Here is a 20,902-nt window from a genome sequence, read left to right as displayed (position 1 = left end):
CTTCGTTTCCTGTGGCCACTGGAACAAATTACCACAAGCATGGTGGCCTGAAAAGCAGAAATGAATTCTCTCACAGTTCTGGGGGCCAGAAGTCTGAAATAAAGGTTTCATAGGGGCCACACTGCATACAGAGGCTCCGGGGGAAATCTGTTCCAGGCCTCTGCTAGCTTCCAGATTGTGCCTGCAAGCTTGGCTCAGAGCCACTGTGACCCCAGGCTCTTCTCAGTTCTCTCTTTGACTTTTGCTTTGTGTGAGTCTCCTCTTCTCTCTTATAAGGATACCCATGACATCATCTGGGGCCCACCCGAGATAATCCAGGATTATCTCCTCATCTTAAAATCCTTAGTCATATCTGCAAAGACCTTTTTTTCCAAATAAGGTCGTATTCACAGTGTCCAGGGATTTGGGGTGGATATTTCAGCCTACCACAGTAGAGCTCTAATTTGATTGTTTCCTGTTGGTTAGCCAGTTGCTGTAACACTTTTTAATTGGATAATCTAGTTTTCCTCATTGAATTGAAACCACATGGTTATACACACGCACTTCCATTTGAATTTAAGCCCACTTCTGGGCTCTCTGTTGTGTTCTGTTATTTGGTCTGTTCAAGTAGTAGTATCAGACTGTTTTCATTGTTGCTGGGCTGCCTGTTCTCGTTCTTCTTAGTAAAACTTTTCCATTCTGCAGGTTTCCATGACTTTAAGCTATCTAGTAAACAGCCCCCCTCCCCAGTTCTTGGTGCTATTTGTATTGGAATTGAGTCAATGTATATATTAACTTAGACTGAGTTTTACAATATTGGTTTTTTAAAACCAAGAGCAAGGGGGCGCCTGGGTGGCTCAGTGGGTTAAGCTGCTGCCTTCAGTTCAGGTCATGATCTCAGGGTCCTGGGATTGAGCCCCGCATCAGGCTCTCTGCTCAGCGGGGAGCCTGCTTCCCCCTCTTTCTGCCTGCCTCTTTGCCTACTTGTGATTTCTCTCTCTGTCAAATAAATAAATAAAATCTTTTTAAAAAAATTGTTTACAAAAATAAATAAATAAACCAAGAGCAGGGTATGTCTTTCTATTCAGTCACATCTCTGTCTCTCAGTAATATTTTAAAGTTTTCTTTATATAGATCTTCCACATTTTCTTTTAATTTTGTTTCCAGATATTTTATCTTTTTGTGCTGTCATAAATGGAACCTTTTCTTCTGCTGAGTTTATAACTCCTGTGTGTATGGAAGGTCTGTGTGGCCACATAAATGTGTATTATTAATGCATATGTAGGTAGTTGCTTTATATACAGCTATGTTTACCCTGTTTTCCTCTTGTTTTCAATAATTTTCCACTCAGTTTACTTGTAGTTTCCAGGCAGAAAATTATATCCTATGCAAATAATGATACATTTACCTCATTCTTTCTAATTATTTTAATTTACTTTTATTTTAATTAAAAACTTTTTAAAATTTGGGTTTAGAGGACACACAATGTTACATTACTTTCAGGTGTGCAGCTTAGTGATTTTACAAGTTTATACATTATGCTGTGTTCATCATAAGTGTAGCAGCCCTCGGTCTGTTATGTCACTGTTAACAATATCATTGACTATATTCCTCATGCTGTGCCTTTTATTCCTGTGACATATTCATTCAATAACTGGAAGCCTCTGTCTCCCCCAACCCCCAACCCCCTCCCCTGTAGCAACCATCAGTTTGTTCTCTATATTTATAGGTCAAATTCTGTTTTTTATTTCTTTATTCATTGTAGGGTTTTGTTTGTTTGTTTGTTGGGCTTTTTTAGAGTCCACTGATGAATGCAGTCCTACAGTGTTTGTCTTTCTCTGACTAACTTAGTTCACTTAGCATAATACCATCCACGTCCATTCATGTTGTCTCAAATGCCATGAACTTACCCTTTTTTATGGCTGTATAATATTTCACTGTGTATATGTGTGTGTCACGTCTTTCCTATTCATTTGTCTAATGATAGATATTTAGATTGCTTCATATTTTGACTGTTGTAATTAATGCTGCAGTAAACATAGGAATGCATGTATCTTTTCAAATTATTGTTTTTGTTTCTTTGGGTAAATTACCCAATAGTGGAATTACCAGAGCACGTGGCATTTCTATTTTTAATTTTTTGAGGAGCCTCCTTACTGTTTTTCACAGTGGCTGTACCAGTTAACATTCCCACCAATAGTGTATGAGGTTTTCTTTTTCTCTACGTCCATGCCAGCACTTACTGTTTCTTGTGTGTTTGAGTTTAGTCATTCTGACAAGCGTGAGGTGATATCTCATTGTGGTTTTGAGCTGCATTTCCCTGATGATTAGTCTGTTGGCCATCTGTATGTCTTCTTTGGAAAAATGTCTGTTTGGGTCCTCTGCCTGTTCTTTAATCAGATTGCTAGGGGGAAGCATTTGGTGTTGAATTATATAAGTTCTTTATGTATTCTGAGTATTAACCTCTTATTGGATCTGTCATTTGCAAATATCTTCTATTCAGTAGGTTGTCATTTTGTTAATGGTTTACTTTGCTGTGCAGAAGCTTTTTATTTTGATGTAGTCCCACTCATTTATTTTTGCTTTTCTTTCCCTTGCCTCAGGAGACACATTTAGAAAAATGTTTGTACAGGCCGATGTCAGAGAAATTACTGCCTATATTCTCTTTTAGAATCTTTGGCTTTTCAGGTTTCGCATTTAGGTCTTTAATCCATTTGAGGGTTTTTTGTGTGTATGGTGTGAGAAAGGGGTCCAGTTTCCCTTTATTGGATGTAACTGTCCAGCTTTCTCAGCACCATTTGTTGGAGACACTGGGTTTTCCCCATTGAATTGTCTTGCCTCCTTTGTCATAGATTGATTAAGCATTAATCAATCTATGATTGATAATTATAATCAAGCCCATATAGTTTGGGCTTATTTCTGTGCTCTCTATTCTGTTCTACTAAACTATGTGTCTGTTTTTGTATCAGTAACATCTTGTTTTGATTACTCTAGCTTTGTAGTATGTCTTAAAATCTGGTATTGTGATACCCTCAGTTTTGTTCTTTTTTCTTGAGATTGCTTTGGAAATTTGGGGTCTTTTGTGGTTCCATACAAATTTTAAGATTATTTGTTCTAGATTTGTGAAAAATATTGTTGGTATTTTGATAGGGGTTATATTGAATTGCTTTGGGTAATATGGACATTTTAATAATGTTTGTTCTTCCAGTCCATTAGCATGGAATATCTTTCCATTTGTTTGTGTCTTCAGTTTCTTTCATCAGTGTTTTATAGTTTTTTGGAGTACAGTCTTTCACCTCTTTGGTAAACTTTATTTCTAGGCATTTTATTCTTTTTGGTATAATCATGTTGTTTTCTTAATTTTTCTTTCTGCTACTTTATTATTAGTGTATAGAAACACTACTGATTTCTGGGTATTAACTTCCGAATTCTGCAGCTTTACTGAATACATTTATTACTTCTAGTAGTTTTTGTTGGAGTCTTAAGGCTTTTTTTATGTATGGGACCATGTCATCTGCCAACGGTAATGGTTTAACTTCTTTATCAGTATGGGTGCCTCATTTCTTTTTCTTGTCTTATTATTGTGGCTAGGAGTTCTAGTACTGTGTTGAATAAAAGTGGCAAAGAGTGGACATCCTTTTCTTATTCCTGATCTTAGAGAGAAAGCTTTCGGTTTTTAGCACTAAATGTGATGTTAGCTATGGGTTTTTCACATACAGGTATTATAATGCTGAGGTATGTTCCCTCTAACCCCACTTTTTTGAGAGTTTTTATCATAAGTAAATGTTGCCCAGTTTTTGTACTAGTTATCTAATTGTATTTACTAATACTGCTGGCACGGTATTAAATAATGTCATGATACCACACATCTTTTTCTTAATTTGAACTTTAAAGGAGTGACTCCATTAGGTTAAATCAAGTAATTGCCCTTTTGTAGGTGAAAAAAAGTCAAATATTGGCAATATCACATTGTTCAATTGTTTAATGATGTCATTGTTTAATGATACTTCTCCATAAAGCATAATTTTTGAGAACTCGTGCATACAAGATGTTACAGATGAGTCCATATCTTTCTCTTCTATTTATTCAATAATGATTTATTGAACACTATGGGTCAGGTACTGTTCTAGATTATGGGGATACAGTAGTTTTTATGGAGCTTATATTCAGGTTGCCAGACACAGACAGTAAATAAGTCCCTAAATTTTAGATGATAGCTAGTGCAAAGAATAAAACTAAAATAGGGATAAGTGGATGTAGGGTAACCAGGGGAAGAAAAAGTTACTATTTTTTAGATACAGTGATTGGGGTAAAAACCTCTACTATGTGATTTTTCACTTAAGTGAAGGAGTGAGCCGTGTGGATATCCAAGGGAAGAGCTCTCCATGCAAAGAAAACACCATACAAAGACCAAAGGCATGTTCATCTGAAATAGATGCTGAATTTTATTGCATTCATTTATTGTATTTCGCGAAAGTGACCCTGTGACTTTTCTACTTTGATCAATGAATATGATGAAGTATATTATTGGCTTTCCTTATATTGAATTATCCTTGCATCTTTGGCATGACCCTTACATAGTTATGGTTTATTCTTTGTTGTGTGTCAGACTGGCTTCAGAAAAATCTTGTACGCTTTTCTGTATATACTCTCAAACTGTTTTGAATACCATTAAACCTATCTACGTTGTGAAGATTTGATAGAGTTCACCTGTGAAACTGTCACAACTCGGTGCTTTTGTGGAGGAGAGGGTAAAGAGTAATTTCTTGGTTTCTCTCTTTTCCATCCTCTCATGGTAAATACTCTGTTTGGATTTTCCAAGTCCTCTGTGTCTGCTTAGTAATTAATATTTTCCTGGGGATCCATGCACCCAGATTTTCAGCTTTCTTTAAATAGAATTACTTGAAGTGGAAGTTCTTTTGGGTTTTTTTTGGTGAACTTAAAGTGGAAGTTCTTTCGGTTTTAATGGTGAGCATTAACGGATGATATTTTTCGGCATCACAGGTAGTTGAATTATATTTACAGTTGAATAATGTGCTTGCTTAAATATTAGCTCTGCCGGGTGGGGAGAACAGGCACTGTCCTGTCTTTTACCCCACATGTGAGGAGGCTGAAGCTTGCCGTCCAGAGTGACTGCAGCAGCACTGGACTTCAGCTCCCGCCGTCCCTCACCCAGTGAGCGCTTCAGAGGGCTGCGCTCTCTCTTAATATATATACCCTTCCGCGGTGGCATTTTCCTCCCGTCTCCTTCCAGCCCATTTGGTCACCTTCCACTTCTTGCATACTAAGTTCATGGCACTGTCTGCGGCATGTGACTCGTTAGCCAGGACTGCGCTGCTATTTCTCCTGTGTTCACCTGCTGGAGTATACTGTTTACTGCCAAGTGGCAGAGTCTCCGAAGGGAAGCTAATATTTAAAAGGATCTTTCCGTAAAGGTCACTGTAATTGAGATTGTGTGTCTGGTTGTTTTTCTTCACTGCAATTGACTTCTGTCAGTGATGAAATGAAGATTGACCGTATCTCACTTTATCACAGAAAAGCCCCATTAGGCATTCCATAAATCTCCGTGCTGGCACATGACACGTATCCACCTTCTTTCTCCAGTGATGATAACGAACGGTCTTTAAACACTTTACCTGTGCCGATGGAGGCCTCGAGTTTCATTCCTGGCACCAGCAGTGTGAGGGCCATGGAAGTTTTAAAACCCAGCAGGATCACAGAGGCTCCTCGTGCAGCCACACATGGGCAGATTCAATTACAGTTTCTGGTTAAAAGAAGTGGCTGTGCGGGGAGGGAAGAGGAGCCGGCTGGAGGGCGGGCAGGATATAGATCCAGAATGCTATTAGCTTACACATCACACCGAGATGGACGTGTGTGGGAGCCTGGCTCCAGGCCAGCAGACTGCCATCCTGACAGCTCTGTCAGCCATGGTCACTTTTCCTGCCAGAGAAGCTGCCATTCTCGCTAGTTCCGTCCGTGTAGTTTTCAGTGTGCGTGTCTTGTCAGATACGGGATACCTGGATGTAGGTGTGTGTGCTGAAATATCGTTCCCATCTGTAAAGGATCCGTTTAAAACCATGTTGAGTCAGTAGGCAGTATTTAAAGAGGTCGTTCTTTGAGTGAGTAAAGGTTTGTATATTGTTTTTGCCAAGAAGAGACATAAACCCACAGAGGAAAATGTAACTTTTTCCCTGAGTTATATTTAGGTGACTGATTGTCCCCGTCCAGCATATCCCTTTGTAGAGGCCAGCATTTCTCAGAGCAGTTCTGTGGACCACCTTGTGTCAGAGTCAAGGGTGGGAGAAGGGGGTTAAAGATGCAGGTTTCTAGACCGCTCCTCACACTCAGCTAGACTCTGTGAGCTTGCGGCTGGAAATCTGCATCTTAAGAAGTTTCCCAGGTGACTATTTTGTAAACCTATTTTGTAAAACTATTTTTGTTTACTAAAGTAAACCACAAATAAACCACAAATGATTTACCCCTTTAAAATGTACAGAATAGATTATTCCAATTATAGAGATTTATGCTGAAGGAACAGATTATTTGCACAACCAAGTAATTTCCCTGTTTTTTTTAAAAAATAGCAAGGTGCTGTCATGTATTTAATATATAAATTATTTTGCTAAATGTGTTATTCTACATATAACTTTTTGAAAACATTTTGTACAAGATGAGCAATCCATGATAGCAGAAGCAAAGGGTATAATAATAAAAATGATACTTTTATTATACTTACAGTGTGCCAGCCCTGTTTGAGAACTGTATATATATTATTCATTTAATCTTCTCAACAGTGCTGTGAAGGAAGCGGTATTACTGTCCCCATTTTACAGATGAGGAGATTGAGGCAGATTGAGGCTTGTAAACTGACCAAAGCCATATAGGTAGCAGGTGGCAGAATTGGGATCTGAGTGCAGGCTGTCTGGCTTCCGGGTCAAGCTTCTGCCCTTGACAACTACAGTGTACTGCTTCTCATCACGAAGCAACTCTTGGCAGATATGAAAAAAAAAAAAATTGAGTACTAGTGAAACTGAAAAGACAACCATGTGAGCCAGCATGGCAGAGGCAAGCACTAGACTAAGAACCAGAAGTTCCAGGGTGTTGCTCCTGCCCTGTGCTTCGCTGATGTGGCCCGGGGCTGTTTCCCCATGTGTGAGGACAGCCTGGCTGTGGTAAAGTAAGGCCCAGCTCTACAGTTGAGAGAGGGCGCCATGACACCTGGACGGCCTTAGGCCTGTGCACTCTTCAAAGATTTTTTCCTTTAACTTGTTTAACCATTTGGTGATAAGGCAGATAGTGGTGATTTTAGAGGGTTCTTTTTTGTTTTTGTTTTTGTTTTCCTCTGTTTTCTCTTTCTGTTTCCCATTTCCACAGGTTTCATGTTTGTCCCTTTTCCCTACCTTCATCCAGGCTTTGAACTCATACACCAGCATTATGAGTTAGTGTGCCCTCTTTAATGAGTCCGAGATATGTTTATCTATTTTTCCAAAATATTATGTATTCATTTTTTGAAGAAAATAGAAACAGCATGTTGCGTCTCATCTTCTTATTCATCCCTAATATTTAAAAAAAAAAAATCTTTGATTAGCTCCTCACCAGAAAGAAGGGCCCATTTCAAGTGGAATCTTTTGGTCAAGCCCCTTATTTAATCTTAATAATTCTGCAATTGTGATGACTGGGTCACAGTTCATCTGGACCGTATTCATTCTAACAGGGTTAACAAGTGTGTCAGATTGTCAAGTCATGGCTATAATTGACTTTGGCTTTGAGGTTTTCCTTCATAATAAACAATGGGCCCTGAGCCAAAAAAGCTTGTGGTTTATACTCACATACTGATGACTGAATATTATAAGTGATTTCTCCTCATACTCATTCTGTGACCCTGGAACTGGCTTTATGCTTTTTAAATGAATCATATCAGAAGAATATCCCTAATTAAAAAGAACATGACCTGTGTACTTTCTAATGCAGCTGAAAACATTCTGAGATTCTTCTGGAAAGGGAGTGTAAAAGTCCTAGGTTAGAGCTCAGTCAGAAGAGAGAAGACCGCTCTGCTGAAGGTTTGAATATCTCGCACCAGCAGTGCACCCCAGAAATGTCCTCATAGAATATTGCAGGGCAAATCTTTATTTATTACTGACTATTCTACACCAAATTCCTCTGGATGGAAACACTGAAGGTGGGACTCAGTTTTTGTTGGGCTTCTGACATTTTTCCGCTAACACGCAGTTGCTGGGAAAAACTTGCTTTGTACAGATATGTGTGAGAATTCCATTTAAAAAATGTCCCAAGGGGAAAATTATTCAGCACATAGTATCATCTCATCAGAATTGATAGATTTGAGAAAGACATTTGCTTAAGCTTTTATCTTTGCTTCATGAAATGTTAATTATTAGCAAATGCAGAGTTTACTGAAGCTAAAACAAAATGAAACAAAAAAACTTTCAGCCCTTCTCTGATTAGTTTATTGAATGGTTCATAACAATAACTATGTTGATACATAATCTGTTCTCCTTTTCTTGGTAACTCTAGTAAACAAATTGATGTGTGTAATCAAGTGAGAAATGTTTACTGTTCACCAAGTGAGTTAATCAAACTGGAAAACAGCTTTCTGTTAAGTTTAAGTTTTCAATTAACATTTAGAAAAATGAGTTAGTGTGGGCCATCAACCAGTAAGTTAGATAGTCTGGATAAAGCTGATTTCAATCATGTGGGTTACTCTGCTGGTTCTCAATGAGGTTTACCAGGGCCCTACTGACCTGTTGAACAGCTGCCTTGATTATACCCTTGGCTGAATGGAATGTTCCCCTTACCACCTTTTCCTTCAAATCAGTCTTTTTATAGGCTTTTGTTTGGGGGCAACTGACACAAATCTTCCATGAGGCTAGTAGTTTGAGTTGGCAACTTCCTGTCTCTCGAGAAACAAGGTATAGAATCCTAGACGAACTGATTAAATAGAAGACACAGGAATGGGTCAGAAATGGTAATGCTTTCTTAAGGTGGTGGGTTATATTTCTTGCTCAATTTTTATTTCTATGTATATTTCCTGGGTTCTTGCCATGTGTTCAGTGCCCATTTGGTTTGGTTTGGTTTTCTCTTACTCATAGGAGCACCCAGCAAAGTCTATATTAAAATCAGCTACAAATTCTGTTTCTTTAAGCAGCTCAGAAAGGAATCCACTTTTGTGGACAGGAACAATGTTAATAGAGACTTGAAGTATTTTTTTGTTGTTTATTTGTTGGTTTCCTATTGGTTTTAAAAGCAGGAGCTTCTGGAGCAAGTTTTAAGTGTTTTCAAATCCGTTAGCATTTTTTTTTTAACATGTGTCATTTTGCTTCTGCTTGGCATTGTTGATTTATTTTTATAGTAGTTTTCTATGTCAAGGGCAAATTAGGCTATCCCCCAGGGAAGAAATCTTTTGGTTCTGTTCCTAACTCTTCCTAATCATCTCTGTTTCTCGTTGTCTTAAAAAGTAGTGACTGCAGAAACCCATTTTAAATGCCCTAGATAATCTGAACTGAATTTTGGGGGGGGGGGTGTCTTTGTCATATAGAAGTTTCCAAATTTTTTCAAAAGAATAACTGCTGGAAATAAATTTAAAGATAACAGTTGCTGAAAAGAAAGAATAGCTTCAAGATTTAAGGCTGTAATTGTCTCACTTTGCTTCTATAAAACACTGTCATTCTCTAGACTAGATAGAGATATACGCAAGTCAAATACTTTTTTTGAAGAACCTAGTCTTAGTTCAGCAAATAACATAGAGCTCTTATGCGCCTGGTGCTGTGAGAATGTTGGTATTGGGAACAGGACGCATTGGAACAAGGGAAACTTCTCTCTCTGGGCCACATCTCCCCCCACCTGCTCATGCCTCACTCCCAGGGATTAAGGTCTGCTCTTTCAGGGGTGGGCCTGTGAGAGCGCGGCCTCAAACCCAGTCCTTTACTCAGTCTTCAGTGCCATTATCTAGGGTGGGCTTCTCCCAAGGTGAGAAGTACTTCCCTCCAGTTAAAGGAAACTCATCCTGTGTCAGAGTTGATGTTAAGAAGACATCAACTTGGGGCGCCTGGGTGGCTCGGTGAGTTGAGGCCTCTGCCCTCAGCTTGCTCGTTATCCCAGGGTCCTGGGATCGAGCCCCACATCGGACTCCCTGCTCAGCGGGGAGTCTGCTTCTCCCTCTGCCTACTGCTCTGCCTACTTGTACTCTCTATCTGTCAAATAAATAAATAAATTAAAAAAAGAAAGAAATCTTAAAAAAAAGAAGAAGACAAGACTCTTACTCCACAGCCTGGTTTCAGAGCCCTGCTTTACTGCTTTCTGTCCCCAGGTGCGGAGGGGGGAAGGTGTTCCCACAGGTGCTGCTCAGTGCGCTCTCCCAAGCAGAGGGGAAGTGTAGGAATTGAGAGTAAGCACTTAGGAAATTGTAGAGCAATTTGATACATTTTTGGAATCGAATTAAAATTTGGATTTGCACTTTGCAGTCTTTTTATTTTTCTAGAAATATGGTACTTATCTGCAAGGGTTTGGAAATTAGAAAACAAAGCCTGGCCGTGCACCACAGATGGTTTGAGAAGCACTGCTCTAAGCTGGGCCCCAGACTGGAGGCTGAGGCCTTCTCCAGGGTGCTTCTTGTTTATTCTAGAAGCAGGTTCATTATTCCTTATTCCCAAACCCAAGAGTCTGGTTCTTCTTTTTTAAATCAAAACAAATGTTTTTAATGTTGGTAAATATACATAACCTAAAACTTACCTTCTTAACCATTTTTAAGTGTACATTTCCATAGTGTTAAGTACATCAGTCTACAGAACTCTTCTCATCTTGCCAAACTAAAATTCTATAGTCACTAAACAAGGGCTCTTCCTTTCCCCCTCTATCCAGTCCCTGGCAACCAGCATTCTGCTTTCTGTCTCATGGATATGACTGTCTCGGTACGGCATATAAATGGAACGACCCAGTATATGTCTTTTTGTGACTTGCCTATTTCACTTAACATAATGTCCTTAAGGTTCATCTTTGTGGCATTTGCCAGAGTTTCTTTCCTTTTTAAGGCTGAATAAATTTCATTGTACATATCATCACATTTTGTTTTCTATCTAGTCTTCTCTCCATGACACTTAGGTTGCTCCTACCTTCTGACTGTTCTGATAATGGTGCACCGAACATGGGCGCACAAATATTTCAGACCCCACTTTCAAACTATGGGGGCATATTTCCTGAAGTGGAATTGCTCGACCACATGGTAATTTTATTTTTAATTTTTTGAGGATCTACTGTGTTGTTTTCCATAGAGGCTGCACCATTTTACATTCCCACCGTCACTGTGCAAGGGTTCCAGTTTCTCCACATCCTGGTCAATACTTGGTATTTTCTAGGTTTTGTTTGTTTGTCTTTGGTTTGATAGTAGCCATCCTGCTGGATGTGAGGTGTTACCTCACTGTGGTTTTGGTCTGGATTTTCCTAGTGCTTAGCGATGTTGGGCATCTTTTTATGTGCCTGTTAAGTCTTTTGCTATCTTCTTTGGAGAAATATCTGTTGAAGTCCTTTGCCCTGTTTTTAACTGTGTTGTTTGGGGTTTCGTTGTTATTGTTGTTTTTATTGCTATTGTTGAATTTAGGAGTTCTTTATATATTCTAGGTAGTAATCCCTTATAAATATATAATTAGCAAACATTTTCTCCCCTTTCATAGGCTGCCTTTTCAGTCTGTTGATTGTATCTACTGATGCACAGGTTTTATTTTGATATAGTTCCATTTACCTGGGGCTTTTTGTGTGTGTGCTTATGCTTTTGTTGTCTTATAAAAGAAATCATTACTGTATCCAATGTCATAAAGCTTTTCTGTAGTATTTTATAGTTTTTGCTCTAGGTTTACGTCTTTGATCCATTTTAAGTTAATTTTTGCATATGGAATAAGGTGAGGGTCCAGTTTTATTTATTGCATTTGGTACAATTTTGCCAGCACCATTTTTTGAAAGGAGCCTACTTCTTACATGCAGGTGTTCCCTACTTGGCCAATAAAATGAAAGACAAAGTGGTAAACAAGTACTGCTGGGAAAATCTGGACAGGACCTTCTCCTTGGGGGAAGGGCAGCCTGGCTGTTTGAAAGCTAAATGTCATGGTTTGATGTTGCATATACATAATATGATTCTTTTTCTGGCAACATTGTTATTAGCTCAAAAACTGGAATTTAAAATACTAAATTGTATGGAGTTCCTCAAAGAGACCATTCTACCTTCCAAACAAATTCATATCCCCTAAGTTAAGATACCTGGAGAGGGGGGCGCCTGGGTGGCTCAGTGGGTTAAGCTGCTGCCTTCGGCTCAGGTCATGATCTCAGGGTCCTGGGATCGAGTCCCGCATCGGGCTTTCTGCTCAGCAGGGAGCCTGCTTCCCTCTATCTCTCTCTCTGCCTGCCTCTCTGTCTACTTGTGATCTCTCTCTGTCAAATAAATAAATAAAATCTTAAAAAAAAAAAAAAAAGATACCTGGAGAGGACAAAGGAAACTGTTGTGGTCTGGTAATTCAGCACAACAGTCCAAGTGATCCTGATGTAAAAGTTTAATCAGTGAATTTTGCTTAATTTAATTTAGTGCTGGGGGAAGAGGTATCTCCTTTGAAAACTAATATATTTCCTTTTTCTTTGTCTTTTTCTGGGCTACTAGGAAGTTGAGTGTTATATTATGTTTACCCTTTCCTTCTACTCATTGGTTTTGATTTTCTTTATAAGTCCATTTTACTGAGGTGTAATATGTATAATAAGATACGAAATGCACCCATTTCAAGTCTTGACAAATGTATCTATGTAATCACTTCAGTCAAGATCGTGGAATATTTCCATCCCCCCAAAACATTCCCCATGCCTCTTTACAATCATTACTCCCTTTCTGCCCCTCTGTGAAATAGTTCCATTCATTCTATGTTCTTCAAATTAGCCACCAACTTGTAAAAAATACTTTGGAAAGTAGGTAGAATATGAGAGCAATTACTTAAATGAAATAGCCTTTTTAAGATTTAGGTTTTGTTCTTCCTGTGATCTGTCATTTAATTTTTTTTAATATCCAAAAAACACCAATTCTTAGTACTTAAGTCTTATTCCAACTAACATTGATGATTTGTTGTCTTGTTGCCAGATATGGTTACAAGACCATGTTATTTTCTTCTCTTTTCAAAGAGTTTTTAAACCACATTTGTTCCCATATAGGTCTTGTCTGTACCTCAGTGGTCCACATCTTTGCCGGACGATGAAATATGTAATGAACACCAGTTGCCCTACTGCCACATGTTAGAGAGCCAGCCTAGGGGGTGGGGGGGGCTGCTTTCTAGTAACTCAGCAACTCATGACCTATGAAAATCTGCAACTGTTTTTAGAAATGTTAGGGCTGTGACCTGTTTATAGATGTCATAGCAGTGTCTTGAAGTGACAAGAATTTCAACTGACTGGATTGTGTATGGGGGCACCTTGGACTCCCGGTAGGTGTGTGGGTCATTAGAGAGACAGGCATGAGGAATTCCAGAATTCCAGAATGAAGCAGAATGATGGCTTCTGCATCAGAGCAACATCAGCATGAATGTGGATAGTATATATTTCTTCCCAGAATAATAAAGAGACAGCAACAAGTAACATAGGTTTTAACCCTGTTTTCACTTGTCAAAGAAAAGAAATGGTTATTGTCATTATTTTAACATTCTGGAATTACATTGATATAATGAACTGAATTAAAGATGAAGATGTAAGCAAAAATATATCATCTTCAGATACAGGGCTTTACTATTTCCTCGTAATGTGTGCAGCCACTCTGGAAAACAGTAACAGAGAAGGTTCCTCAAAAAGTTAAAAACAGAACTACTATAATCTAGAAGTTATACTACTAGGTATTTACCCAAAGCATACAAAAATACAGATTTCACAGGGACACATACATGTACTCTGATGCTCACAGTAGCATTATTGACAATAGCCAAACTATGAAAAGAGCCCAAATGTCCATTGACTGATGAATGGCTAAAGAAGATGTGCTATGGATATATGAACATACACATATACATACATATACACAAACACGCATACATATACATACACATACATACATAAACAATGGAATATTACTCAGCTATCAAAAAGAACGAAATCTTGCCATTTGCAGTAACATGGATAGAACTAGAGAGTATTACGCCTAGTGACCTAAGCTAGTCAGAGAAAGACAAATACCATATGATTTCACTCATATGTGGCATTTAAGAAAGGAAACAGATGAACCTATGGGAAAGGAAAAAAAGGAGAGGGTAAACCATAAGAGACTCTCAACAATAGAGAACAAACAGAGTTAATGGAGAGGCATGGCGGGATGGGCTAAATGGGTGATGGGCATTAAGGAGCACATTTGTGAATGTAAGTGATGAATTACTAAATTCTCCTGAAACCAAAAAAAAATAAGAAATAAAAAAAGCTTTCTAAAAATATTTCTTTGTAATGTGATAGAGCTGGGTTTTATAAAGATTTTATTTATTTATTTGACAGACACAGATCACAAGTAGGCAGAGAGGCAGGCAGAGAAAGAAGGGGAAGCAGGCTCCCTGCTGAGCAGAGAACCCGATGTGGGGCTCCATCCCAGGACCCTGAGATCATGACCTGAGCCAAAGGCAGCGCCTTAACCCACTGAGCCACCCAGGTGCCCCTATAGAGCTGTTTTTAAAAGGGAATCAGTAGTAGCATAACTGAAAGGAGCATCAATTATAACCATTTCACATATTCTTGAAATTATTTTCCATGTGAATGGTGTATTAAAAAAAAAGTCACTGAACCAGGTGTGTTTACAAAGCCCAAAGCATCGTAACACAAAGATTGCTTGAGGTACCATGTGCCAGTATTAACAACAGCGGTAGCCAGTGATGTATCCTAAAATGCTTGAGTCTTGACGTTTCCATTCACTGAACTGGGTGTTGGGGTGGAGAGAATGTCCCATCTGTTTGTTTGGTTGTTTCATTTTTGTTGGCAGTGCTCAAGTTACTCTATATGCTATCAATTATTTTAGACTCATTAAATAAGAAAGCGATTATCTCAAATTCTCCTGTTCATGTGTACCATAATCACATGTATTTGGACTACTTAAGTCTAGGAACAACGCAGAGAGCTGTAAATAAAGATCATGTGTTTTCTTGCTTGGTAACTGTAACGTGGACTCCCAAAAAGTCCCAGTTAGCATGAGTTTGAAGTAGAGGGTGGTTATGAATATATAAGATTATACTGAATTTGATGTATTTTCATTTTATTTAAGAAAAGGACAGCATACATGGTCTGCCATGGAGGGTAATCTTTAAGAGACTCTTTGACTCTTTGGATGAACAAAAGTAAATTTTTGTTATCCTTTTCTTTGCCAGAAGTTTAATGATTGATATTTAATGATTGAGATGTAGTTGATTCCCCAGACGTGCTTCCACTTGATGAAAGTAGCAAAGTCTAATCTAATAAACACTTGCTGACTAAATTTTTCCTCTTTCCATTAACTTTCTTTTAGGACTCAGCCCAAAACCATGTTTGCCCAAGTTGAATCTGATGATGAAGAAGCAAAGAATGAGCCAGAATGGAAAAAGCGTAAAATTTAAAGACTCTCGCATGAGAGCTGTTTGCATGAAGAGGGAGTGATATTGGACAGGTTGTTGTTGTTGTTGTTTTTTAATGAAATAAAAAGCACATTTTTATGAACAACTTTTGTAGTTTGCGTTATTGAACCATTCAAAAGATTGGTAGCTACCCTCCACTAAAATTGTGCTTACATTTTTTTAACTACAACTATGAGTCTGTATTATAAATAAATAAGAAACAGATTCTTAGCTTATTACCGAGTAGTTTAGGTATTTGGAAACTTTATTCAACTGTTATTGGTCTTGTACAGATTCTTACAACGTTGAGGGTGGGAGATGTACAGAAATGGACATGTGTCTTGACCAACTCTAGGAGCATAATATGGAGATAGACATCAAAAAGTTTAATTTTTCTGTGTAATTTCACAAATTGTTTACATGATTATAATTAATTAGGCTGAGTTCAGGCTAAAAGCATTGCCATACTAGGAAAGAGTATGTATCTGCTTATCTTTAAGAAGCAGAATATAGTGGTTAGGATGTAGGAAATAGGCTTTGAAGTCAGACCCATGTGGGTTCAAATCTTGTCTCTGGTCTTTACTGTCAGGTCCCCTTGGGAGTTATTAAACTTCTCTCTTCCAGTCTCCGATGATGATAGCACCACTGTCCTAGGTTTGTTACAGGACTCGATGAGACACTCCTTGGATAGTGTTTAGTATATTACCTGGCACGTAATAAATATATACCATTTCCTTTTTAAAAATAGAGCTAATGATATCTACTTTGCCTGATTTTTATCACTATTAAAGTGGAAAAGTATGGAAATGCTTTGTACCTATAATTAGAAGACATTAAAAATCATTCTAAAAGACCCTTGTGCTTTTGTGACTAGAAGACTAAAACAAAAGTTGGCAGTCTGTCCAAAGTAATAATGAGTCAATAGAATAAAATTCTGTGGACTGCTTTCACACAGACCTGGGGTAATACTGCATGTCAAATAGTCCCCACTAGAAAATTCAGGAATTTTTTTTTAAAAGATTTTATTTATTTATTTGACAGACAGAGATCACAAGTAGGCAGAGAGGCAGGCAGAGAGAGAGGAGGAAGCAGGCTCCCTGCTGAGCAGAGAGCCCGACGCGGGACTCGATCCCAGGACCCTGAGACCATGACCCGAGCCGAAGGCAGTGGCTTAACCCACTGAGCCACCCAGGCGCCCCGAAAATTCAGGAATTTTTTAATCCTCTTGCCTTTTTCCCTCTTGCTCTCCTTTGTCCTAGTGAATTATATAATTCTAAAAATGAATGATGATGAAAAATGTGTGTTGGAAAGTTGCAGTCCTCATATACCTACCCCTCCCCCCAAAAATCTTTTTTTACCCAAATTATAGGTACACAGCCTTCCTGCCTCTGCAGTTCTGAGGTGGGTGACAGTGGGCATTCCTCTATAAATAAATAAAAATAAATAATAAATAAATAATTCCTCTATACATAAAAAATTCCTCTATAAATAATAAATAAATGTAAAAAATCTACTCTCTGTCCTTTTTCTCTTCTACCCCCATCTTCATTCTGTTCCTTCCCCTCATTATTTCTCACATAACATTTGTTATGTGCCTACCATCTGATGGCTACTATTCTGAGTTCTTTACCTCCTGTAATAGCTCATTTAATCTTCACAAAAACCCCATGAGTAGGTAAAATTGCTAAACCCATTTTACAGACAAGACAAGAGATTCAAGAAGTCAATCTGTCTGAGATTAAAGTTAGGGAGGGCTATATGAAGACACCCAAGATTTCTAGGCATCAGGAATTAACAAACTACCCCAAGTTTCCTATTCCTGTTGTACACTTCATCCAGAATCAATTACAGACCAATATTTTGTTCCAAGTGCTTAGGATTTGTAAATTTACTGTTTCTTGGATAAAATTTACCGAAAGCATTTCATATTTTTTTCCTGTCTTAACATAAACATTGCACCATATGGAAGTATTCGTCTCGCACAGCCAAAAGTTGTTGTGAAGTGTTGGAGGGAGGAATAAAAACTTGAGCATAGTGGTCTTGGCGGAGCCTGCTATGATGTCAGGGGAGAGAAAGACAGATTTAGCACGAAGATGATTTTCTCATTGTTACCCACAACACAAGTGGCCCTTTTCATGCTTGAGATGATCTATCTCACTTGAGAATTTTATACAAAGTTATTTTTCCACATAAGATTGGCTAAAGACTCATAGAGCTTCCATATCAATTTTGGTGAGTGAGGACCTCAGAACCAAGACTAGATGAATAGTGCTTATTGGACCTGTCGGCCCATCACCAGGGTAGAGTCGCCAGTTGGTATTCCCCAGGTCCTCACACTCCCCATGCCCCTCAGGCCTCATTATCTTACCCCATACAACCCTATACTCCCTATCTCGGTCAACTGCATTTCTGTTTGCTCAAATTAGGGACCCAGAAGTCATAATAATGACTCCTCCCTTATCCCCCTCCCACCACATGTAATCATTTGCCGGTTTCCATCCATGCCATCTGCTGACTGTCTTCTGAACTTGAACTTCATCTCTTTCCCTGCTGCCCCTGCTAGAGTTTAGTCCCTCTTTTATCCCTCACCAGGACTTCCCAGGAGCCTCCCTCCCAACTAACCTCCCTGTTTTTCATTTGGTCCTCATCAAATCCATCTTTTATTCTGTCATCAGACTTAGCTTTCTAAAACTAAAACCCATCATTTCATCTCTCTGGAAACAGCCTTCTGGAGTGTCTATGTCAGTACTATGTCCATTCGTGTGGTGGTTAGGTTGTCTACATTTGGCCTCTCCCTGTCTTTCCAGCTTTAACTCCTGCTGATCTTGCACAAGCTTCTCAACAACTCTCAGCAACTCTGAACCTGGGAAGTACCAGGTGCTTTGCACCTGAATGCCTCTGCACATACTGTCCCTTCTTCCTTCCTAGTCTGCCTGTTTGTTTTTGAATACGGAGATCAATGTCACCTTTCCCGAGCAGCCTTCCATGACCCACCCTAGTGGACAATTACTTCCTCCCTCCTCTGCCTCCATGGTTGCTTACATATCTCTATGCTATGGCCTTATATATTCATTATAAGTGTATGTGTGTGTGGCTTGTGGGCTGGATTGTGTTTCCCCTACTGAGATGTAGATTGTGAAAACTAAAGTACATTGGGTTCTGTGAATGTTCAGTGAATTTGTTTAATGAGTAAGAGGAGCCATATTTTATCCACATTTGTATTCCTAGCCCTTTGCCCCAAGGAAGGGGTTAAAAAGGTGCTCCTTACAAGTATCATATGATCTCCCTGATACGAGGAAGTGGAGATACAACGAGGGGGTCTGGGGGTAGGAAAAGAATAAATGAAACTATATGGGATCGGGAGGGAGACAAACCATAGGAGACTCTTAATCTCACAAAACAAATTGAGGGGGTTGGGAGGAGGGGGGTAGGAGTGGGTGGTGGGGTTATGGACACTGGGAGGGTATGTGCTATGGTGAGTGCTGTGAAGGGTGTAAACCTGGTGATTCACAGACCTCTACCCTTGGGGCTAATAACACATTATATGTTTATTAAAAAAATTTAAAAAGTGTTTGTTTTAAAAAGGTGCTCATTAAATATTAGAGGGAAAGAGAAATATGGAAGGGTGAGGATGGAAAAGGAATGAGGTATGAAAAAGTGTTTCTGCCTTGCCAATGGAAAGGAGGATCATTAGCACGGAAGCTGGAGCTGCATCTAGGTTGCTTGGCCTTTCTCTGTTGGGGTTTATTCATAGGTGACTATTGTGATGGTTTAAGGAGGAAACAGGATTGTAAGCAGTTGCCTGTGTTGCACCTGGCATGGCCTAATAAGCTCTAAGCCATCATGACATCCTCAGGCACTCACCTCCTATCCTGAATCACTGAATCACCAAAGATCTGAGATATCTCTAGCGTGGAGGTTCTTAACCCAAGAAGGGTGTCTGCGAATGCCCCAGAGTGTGCAGCACACTTTGCTTAGGCTCATGTATGTCTTTCTGTAGGGGGGATCCACAGCATTAATTAAAATTCTGGATTACTGGGTGTTGCTGGCAGCCCCCTCATCTCTCAAGAGGACTGTATAAAATTGGGCCATCCAGTTATGAAAATAAGAACATAACTGTCATACACATTCACATATGCACAAAATACCAAACAGAACAAACTAAACCCAGACCACTAACACACTGGCTTCCATGGAATCTTAGGCAGCTGATCTTACTGCTTTGTAGTCAAACCTTAATTTTGGTTCTTTAAAGATGACTAGCCTTCTGTCCCATTAGCAGTTAAAGAGGTCAGCTTTATGATTCCCTGAAGGCAGCATCCAAAGGCAAGTGCTTCTTTATGTGATCTAAGAGTGAATGTTATGAGATTTGAGCCAATTTGAGAAAAGCTTTTAGGAGTCGATATTACTATTTCAGGCATCTGTGAGCCCTTCAGTGCTTAATAACCAATGAATCTGATGCGGTAGAGATAAGGAGGGTAATGAGATGCCTGCTTAGATGTGTACATCCAACCCGGGTCAGTGGCCCTTTACAGGTGACATGCTTTGTTCATTCATTGGTCTTGTGTGTGAGTAGGTCAGAAAGTGGGAGAGGGCTGTTAAATGCCTTTTGAAAAGTTTCTACCTGGAATGGACTATACCACAAGCCACCATGACTGTGACACGAATTTACTCAACACCCTCATCAAAGAACTGACCGGGGGTAGGAAGTGCTTAAAGATGGGAGATGTGTGTGTGTGTGTGTGTGTGTGTGTGTGTCTAGGGGTATATAGGTGGAGAAGGGGCTTTGGGGGTTAAGAGTAGAGAAATTTGCTATTCTAAGTTGTTTTATGAATTATCAGAGTTTATATGAGGGGTCTTCAGATTTTAAAATAAAATCATTTTGAAGGTACTTCACCTGCCCCCCACTTGTAGTAATACTCTTTAAAGAAAAGTCTGGAAGATGTTGACATAAAATGGCAAATTAAAGATGGCCACAAGCTCCTCAAGACATTCTTCCCATCAGGAAGAGCCCCACCACTGATCTGAGCAGGCTCTGTGATGACTTGACCAACAGAACATGGCAGAAGGGGCGCTATGCTAGTTCCGAGGCCCAGCCATTAAGAGACCTGCAGTTTCTACTTCATTTCTCTCAGATAACTTGTTCTCGAAATTGGGCTGCCATGCTGGGAGGAAGCTTCAGCAGCCCCATGGAGAGACCACTTGGGGGAGAACCGAGCTGAGCTCGAGGGAGAACCCCAGTTGAGCTCCCAGCTGAGAGCTAGCACAGGCGTGTTGTTGAGCCATCTTGGGAAGCAGATCCTTCCGTCCCAGTCCCATCACATCAG

General features: G+C 39.3%; 1 protein-coding gene across 1 annotated transcript in view; it reads left to right on the top strand.

Annotated features, from left to right (window-relative positions):
* The window catches only part of WDR70 (WD repeat domain 70), a 307,839-nt gene extending 292,158 nt beyond the window's left edge, over nt 1-15,681 (top strand). The window contains exon 18 of the mRNA XM_044232523.1: nt 15,491-15,681. Within this exon, the coding sequence (XP_044088458.1) occupies nt 15,491-15,578 (88 nt within the window). The 3' untranslated portion in view covers nt 15,579-15,681. The remainder of the gene's footprint in view (nt 1-15,490) is intronic.
* The last annotated feature ends 5,221 nt before the right edge of the window (nt 15,682-20,902 follow it).

This window comes from Neovison vison, chromosome 1, assembly GCF_020171115.1.
Source record: "Neovison vison isolate M4711 chromosome 1, ASM_NN_V1, whole genome shotgun sequence".
Classification (NCBI taxonomy): Eukaryota; Metazoa; Chordata; class Mammalia; order Carnivora; family Mustelidae; genus Neogale; species Neogale vison.
The sequence above is the reverse complement of the archived record's forward strand: the minus strand, read 5'-3'. Positions and strand labels throughout refer to the sequence as shown.